Below are 7,889 nucleotides of genomic sequence, written 5' to 3'. Positions count from 1 at the left end.
CATTATTGTACTTATTATACCGAAGCTACTCACGTAGCGCGATGAAAAAAGCAGGTCCTGGTAACTGCGTGAACTTCCATTAAACCTCAATGAAGCATTGTATTTTTACTACAATTCTGGCTCTACGTGGACACCATCAACATAGTCGAATTCATAATAACTATGTCAATCAATTTTACTGCAACTGAAATTATGCTTCAAATTTGATACAGATTTTCTGAGACAAAACTAAGATAAAAATATTTTTTGAGCCCAAAACACACAGATTTTATTAAGGCAACCCAGCCAACCACATGCTATGCTCAGCATGTGATGGACTCCACGTCAGGTTCATGGTTGTACAGGTTGTAATTTATGGTTGCGCAGATTTCCTATAATTTTCCGACTTTCAAACTTTTCATTTCACGTAGGCTAGGAATCATACGCAATTTCATCTATTGAACATATTGGAAGAGCGATTTTATGAAACTAGCTATCGAACAATAAAAAAATCCCAAGCATTATTTTCATGAAAATCCAGCGTTCTGATTGGTAGAGCACCGGCGATTTATGCTCTCCTAATTGCTGTTTCAATACGAATACGGTACTATGCAATGAATGATGCATTTGTGATTTTTTGTCACTGTTTTCGTTTTTCAATAGGAATAGTATTTTTTTCCTTCAAGCTAAACTCTTTCTTTCAGTATTTCATAAATGAAACTCAAAAAGAATATGTAAAGTTACTGGAGGTCTGTGCCCGAGACACAATTTTGACAACGCGATCGATTTTTCTTTTTTATTTTTACACCCCCAATATGTCCCCAAAAGACATAATGCTGCATCAAAAAGTGCCCAGCCCGGTGCTATTTACCGTTTTGCACAAGACGAACCACAAAATTTCGGATGACAAAAAAAATTTTTTTTTACACAAGGAAAATCAAACACGTGTGCAAATGCATCAGTTCGAGCCGTTAGATTCAAAACATGTCTCAACGTCAATATATGAACAATCGAGGGGTCTTCCCGTGGAAACTTATCGAAAAAATATTTTCGGAGTGGGTACTTTTTTGTCACTGTTGTCTTTAAATGCAAATTCAATTTTTATTTTTTTAAGTGAAACCTTTTTTTTTGAAATTCATAAGTGAAACTTTAAGAGAATATAATAAATAAGATATAAAAAAAGATTCAAGTGTGTTTACTTGAATTTGAACCAAATCAATGCAAGAAAATGAAAAAAAATGATCAGGTGGACACTTTTTTCCACCTATCAGTGTAGAAGGTAAAGTGAACGAAACGGAACGTAATATCTCCCAACAATTCATATTTGCAGAAGCAAACGTTAAGCAACTGTTGATCAATAAATTAGTGTATTACAACTAGGTTCCTTCTAACAAAATCACATCAATACGAAAAAAAATTCTCACATCACATCAAACAATCCCTACTGGTGAGGTGAATTTAGACTCAAACTGCCACTAAAAATTCGGAAAAGGTTCACGCTTATACGAATTAACAAATCGACAATTAAACTGACAAAGCCTAAAGGGTGTGTCACATCAAATTGCATCACGGAAAAAACGCTGTAGAAATTCGCCCAAATTTTAGACAGTAAAGTAAAAACTATTAAACAACTTTTGGCATTTTCTTTTCATTCATACTTCGAGCCCAAGCCCGTATGCTCGCACCTTCCTCTTTACCCCGTCCATAAGGTTCTGTACAACGTCAGGTTGTAGTTTTTTTTTTGAACAGAAATCCATTTTCTCTTGAAGTCCGCCTCCGATTTGACAACTTTTGGGTTCTTCCGGAGGGCCTGCTTCATAATCGCCCAATATTTCTCTATTGGGCGAAGCTCCGGCGCGTTGGGCGGGTTCATTTCCTTTGGCACGAAGGTGACCCCGTTGGCTTCGTACCACTCCAACACGTCCTTTGAATAGTGGCACGAAGCGAGATCCGGCCAGAAGATGGTCGGGCCCTCGTGCTGCTTCAATAGTGGTAGTAAGCGCTTCTGTAGGCACTTCTTAAGGTAAACCTGCCCGTTTACCGTGCCGGTCATCACGAAGGGGGCGCTCCGCTTTCCGCAAGAGCAGATCGCTTGCCACACCATGTACTTTTTGGCAAACTTGGATAGTTTCTGCTTGCGAATCTCCTCCGGAACGCTGAATTTGTCCTCTGCGGAGAAGAACAACAGGCCCGGTAGCTGACGAAAGTCCGCTTTGACGTAGGTTTCGTCGTCCATTACCAGGCAATGCGGCTTCGTCAGCATTTCGGTGTACAGCTTCCGGGCTCGCGTCTTCCCCACCATATTTTGCCTTTCGTCGCGATTAGGAGCCTTCTGAACCCTGTATGTACGCAGGCCCTCCCGCTGCTTGGTCCGCTGGACGAATGAACTTTAAAAATTCAGCTTATTGGCGACATCCCGGACCAAACTTCTCGGATCACGTCTAAACTGCTTAACTACGCGCTTGTGATCTTTTTCACTGACGGAGCATCCATTTTTGCCGTTCTTCACCTTCCGGTCGATGGTTAGGTTCTCGAAGTATCGTTTTAGTACTCTGCTGACCGTGGATTGGACGATTCCCAGCATCTTACCGATGTCCCGATGTGACAACTCCGGATTCTCGAAATGAGTGCACAGGATTAATTCACAACGCTCTTTTTCGTTCGACGACATTTTTCCAAATTTATGAAAAAATTGACAGTGAAGCATGGCCAACGTGATTTATACACTCTTATCTGATTATAAGCGAAAGCTGAAGATATAATTCCTAAAAATTAAATTTCTACAGCGTTTTTTCCGTGATGCAATTTGATGTGACACACCCTTTATTGACCCGTAACATGGATTTCCGCCGCGGTGGAAGAACAATTGTTACCTGTCAAATTTATACAGAAAATAATTTTTTTAAGAAAATATTTTATTTATCATCTAAATTTATATTATCGCCCTCTAAATAGGCCCTTCTGAAGCAGTACACTTTATCCAACGAACAATCCAGTCATCAGAACACTTTCATAGCTGTACTTAGAAAGCGCCTTCAGTAAACGCATCGAATTCATTTTTATGTCTTCGATGCTGTCATAACGAATCTCACGAAGCGGTAATTTGAGCTTCGGAAATAGTAAAAAAAACATCACACGGGGCCATATCGCCAGTAATTAAGCGTTAGATGAACTTGATCTTCAATTTGATTGTACAGTTCCATCGTAATCTAGTGCCACTTGATAACGATGAAATTTTTGAACAGAATTGAGCTCTTTCGGCACTAGTCGAGCTGCGACTAATTTTAAATAATGATGATGGTCCCACCTCATTCCCCTACAAAGGTTTGAGCGGAACGGGTTATCTAATTGATAATAATTATATTACGGTATTTACATTATTCATCAACAAACCAGTAAGCAAATTAAATTGAATTGAAAACAGACTGGTTATTTCGCAGACATAGATTACTAATCGAAAGAACAATATAAGCCATTATCTGATCGTATTTATTCCATGGCATGTCGAGAGAATGTCCAACCCGGGAAGACCCTAGACCGATCGGGAATTGAATCCAATACCTATGTCAGTATTAGCCAAGAATTTACAAGGGAATTTCCGCTTTATCTGATACCCGGCCACGATGCTATCGTTTCCGAGTTCAAGCAGCTGAGCAAACCCAAGCCTAATTCTAGCCGATACTACAGGCCCATTACTTATCCCAAGGCATGTCAAGAAAGTTTCCAACCCGAAAAAATCCTTGACCGATCAGGAATTGAACCCAATACCTATGTCAGTATTAGCCTTAAATTTACAAAAGAATTCCCGCTTCTTTGGATACTAATGCCCAAAACATCAACCAATATCTATCTATATCAAACTCAAATGACGATTTTCGAACACCAGTCCTATTTTTGTAGATTTTTTTCAATCAGTTGAAGAGGTTGATGGTCATCTTTGAATGCCGTATACCATTCATACACCAGCGTTTTTGACATATTTAAGTCACCAAATGCAATTTGCAATATTTTCGACGTTTCGGCACAAGACATTTTGTTTGCAACAAAAATTTATACCTAATGTCTTTGACCAATAAAAATATCCATAGCAAAAATCGACGGGCCAAAAAAAAATAACTTGTTCTTAAAGACGCTGCAAACAAACTAAATGACAGATGGCGCTCGAAATGAAGACTTTTACATCGCCTAACCAGTTTCAGGCATATTTATACTATGATTTTTCCTACAATAAAACGGCCTGTATTCCAATCATATAGAGTTCAAAAACACGGTACGTTTCATAAAATAAATTAATATTTCAAACCAATTATCAATAATAAAATGAATGATTCCAGTGCTGATTTCTTAGTGTTTCTACTTCACATCATATCAACCCTAAAAAGCAATCACTAATCCGTAGTGTAATCAAGTTATTTTGCACTGAAAACATAACTATCAACTGAAACAAATTGATTAAGGCAAAATTACTTCAAATAGAATACAATACTCACGCCGTAACGAAAAGTTTTGAAATTTATTTTTCACACCTTATTCCTCTTATTCCTCCGGTATGAATTTCAATAACAACAACAATTTTACACAAGAATCGTTTCCATTAACACGTTCGTCGCCCAACACGATGTTTCTGAATTTTCTTGCGGGTCGAACTCGCGGATAAATTATTCAATGGAGATCAACCTTAGATTGTAGACAACTTTTACATGATCTAGCAATATTTTCTTTAATTTAAAGACGAATTGACAACAATAACAAATGCCAAAAGCATATTATATGGGTTTCGCAAAATACTGCAGTACAAACCATCCGTACTATGATTTAATGAAAAGTATGGTAGAAACATTATACATAAAAATTATAATGGGTTGTATCTAGAACACGACCGCAGTTTTCGACGTAGAACTACGTAATTATATTATTCAATCCACTTGTTTATTACTTCGGATATTATTTTAGAATGATTTTTTTTGTAATATCTTTTTAGCTATTTAATTTTTTACTACTTCAGTAGACTCGAAAGAGTCGAGTAGAGTCGAAAGGTATCAGCACTTTTCGTTTATTTGGTTTAACTCGCATCAGACTTTCTCCTTCCCACTCAGATATCGATCACAAACTATGAGCCCTTTTGCTCACATATTCCGCTTGAGATGTGATCGAACCACGCAACATGCAACAGTAAGGTTACCCTGCTGGAATTTGAAAGCATTCTTTCATGAAATATACATTTACATAAATAAATGCAGTGTGTATCTATATTCCAAAATTCTCGTTGTGTTATGCTAGCTCACTCGCATCTGTGTTTTCATTCTATTCTATTTTTGGTTTCCGCCTCTAGCCCTGAGTAAGGCCCTTGTGGAAAGAAACTCTATTCCATACTCCTCCTTCACCCGACAAGAAAACAATCCTCTCCCGCTCGACGCTCTGCGGCAACCATGTTGCTTCGATGACCACTAAACGAGAAGTGGTGTGGCTTCAAATCGCGGATGGCTGATTTATACCAAATAAGTTGAAAACGGGCAGAAACGATTGTATTAGTTGCTCGTTATTGACAGCTCTGTTCGGGAATGCACACAAATCGGCAGAACAAATGTATGGGAAAATTAGAATGCTTCTAGTTTTCATTAAATTAAACTGTGTAAGCATTAGTGGATTGTACTGTATAGTATATCAAACGTATCTTAGAGAATTTCCGATTCCATTGGTGTGCAAAGTATCAGAATTTGTTCTCTGTGAAAATAGTTATTAACCTTAACTTTATTTCACAAAAACGTGACCTGTTTTCTGATTTGGCACCCTTCCTGAAAGACGTAGTTCTACGTCAAAAGAAACATCAGAAAAATAATAAAATTAAAACCATATTATCATTTTATCATTTTTCTGCAAATTGTCAAATTCTATCAAATTGCTTTTAAAATGCGTATTCAATTTGAATGAAGAAGTGTCACCCATGTCTGGGTGACGGGGCGACGAAAGTGTTAAAACATGCATGACGGCTACGTGATATATAATCTGTCAATCAGAACGTGTTTGACGGATTTGTATATAAATGCTTCACTCGCTAACATTGTTGTTATTTCTATGCGTTTATTGGAAATGTGATATAATGGTGGAGGAGAACAAATATGCGGTTACCTGTGAAGCCGCAGTGTGTGTTAGCTACGAAAAAGTCCGCCGAGATAATTGCCGCAGGTGAATTATTGTGTGTGACATGAGCCTTACATCATTCATTGATTTTTTTGCCAGAGCCCAAACGTATATGAAGTTAGAGAAAACGAAGAGCGAAGAGTTATTGCCATAATTATTCGTTTATCACACCGAAATCCTATCATGGCTAGAAACTGGGGGAATGAATATCCGTAATGAAAAACGTAATGAAAAAAAACTGTTTAGAAAAAAAAACTCAACAATATTTCCCAAATTCTCAAATATGTTTCTTGTGTTTCGAACCACCGGAAAAGCCATTACTTACCATTGGCTGCAATTCGTGTCTCTCCGACGGACTTTCTTTCACACCATCACAAAATAGACCGCTTCGATTATTAGTATCACAAATATGTAAGTTTTATTATCATTAAAATTCATAACTGGGTTACATACAATAATTACTTTTTACAATTTTGCTAATGTGTGTATGTGTGTTTCCTTATTTTGCTTTGTTGCTTTTCCACTTGTCACTTCACCGATGAACGATTTCTGTTCGTAAAATAATAGCAATAAGTAATTTTTTCCCTCATTATTTTCAATACATTTCGGTTTTTTTTTGTTCTTTGTTTTTGCTATGCTTATTTTCAATCAATAATAATTAAAATGAGTCGTATAGCACATTTCGACTAGGTTTACTTCTTTTCATTGTATGTTAGGTAATCGTTACAGCGTTTTCTCCGTTTTCCTATTTCTTTTCACCCTCCGCCCCCACCACTTGGACCAACACTTTAACGTTCTTTTCACCGCTCCGTAAAAATATTCAGTATACAGTGCAAGTATCTCTCGGATTCAGTTGATTTTCTGTTTTTTGCTTAGTTTTCTTTTTGTCACACACTCAAACACACCCTCCCTCGCACGCCAATTCCCATTCATGCGGAAATTAAAAGGCTCTAACAGGTCAGGAAATTTCATGTGATCCCCCGTGTCCCGATCTCGAGTAGCTTCGGCTCGTTGTTGTTCAGCTGGGACTCCATCGCGTTGATGTTTGACTTGAGCCGCAGCATCTGCAGCTCGACACGGGCATTCTCCCGCTTAAGCTCGGTGATTTCCTCATCGAGGGCCAGCATATCCTCGGGGCCACCGGTGGCAGAGTTCGTCGATTGTGGCTGCGACTGCGGTGGCACCCCCATTCCTGCTCCTACACCAACGCCAACAACGACACCACCACCACCGCCATTTGCTACCGAATCCGGCTTCGTTCGATGGTGATCATCGAGCGAAGGCCCCGCTGCGATAGCCGTCCCACCACTAGTGCCAAGCAGTCCAGTCTTCGTGGGATTGTAGTTCGTTGTCAGTTCTGCTGAAGCAAGAGAGAGCTGGAGCTTTAGGACACACAGAGGGCTACTACTAGAGTCAATCTTCGATCAGCTTACCGTTGAACGACTTTGCGCCCGAGCCGGGACTCATCAGGACTTCGTCGCTGTAGCGGGCCTTTTTGCTGGCTTGCTGACCGCTCTGTGCCGTCGGGCAGCTGGCTGCCGTTCGATGGGTACTGAACGTTCCATCGACGTGTCCGTTGCCATCGCATCCGGGCGTTGGGCAGGCGAACGATTCAAACTTTCCGGTGGCCGCTTGGGCCATCGCTGCCTTTGCCTGCTCGATTGTGCCTCCGTTCTCCAGGATATGCATCTTGTTGCGGAACGCTATCGGGCAGCCGGACGCACTGTTGAAGATAGAAGAGCATTGGGTGAGCATTGGTCGTTCGGGGG

General features: G+C 39.5%; 1 protein-coding gene across 4 annotated transcripts in view; it reads right to left on the bottom strand.

Moving 5' to 3' along the window:
- Positions 1–6,565: 6,565 nt before the first annotated feature.
- LOC129767923 (trithorax group protein osa-like) overlaps positions 6,566–7,889 on the bottom strand; it is a 32,063-nt gene continuing 30,739 nt past the window's right edge. For 3 of the 4 annotated variants that reach the window (XM_055769207.1, XM_055769225.1, XM_055769235.1), the window contains 2 exons: positions 7,554–7,843; positions 6,566–7,480 (listed from right to left, as the gene is read on the bottom strand). In XM_055769207.1, the coding sequence (XP_055625182.1) occupies positions 7,089–7,480; positions 7,554–7,843 (682 nt within the window). In that variant the 3' untranslated portion in view covers positions 6,566–7,088. The remainder of the gene's footprint in view (positions 7,481–7,553; positions 7,844–7,889) is intronic. The other variant, XM_055769217.1, reaches the window with a different exon arrangement.

The sequence above is a fragment of the Toxorhynchites rutilus genome, chromosome 1 (genome assembly GCF_029784135.1).
Source record: "Toxorhynchites rutilus septentrionalis strain SRP chromosome 1, ASM2978413v1, whole genome shotgun sequence".
In the NCBI taxonomy this organism is placed as follows: Eukaryota; Metazoa; Arthropoda; class Insecta; order Diptera; family Culicidae; genus Toxorhynchites; species Toxorhynchites rutilus.
The sequence above is the reverse complement of the archived record's forward strand: the minus strand, read 5'-3'. Positions and strand labels throughout refer to the sequence as shown.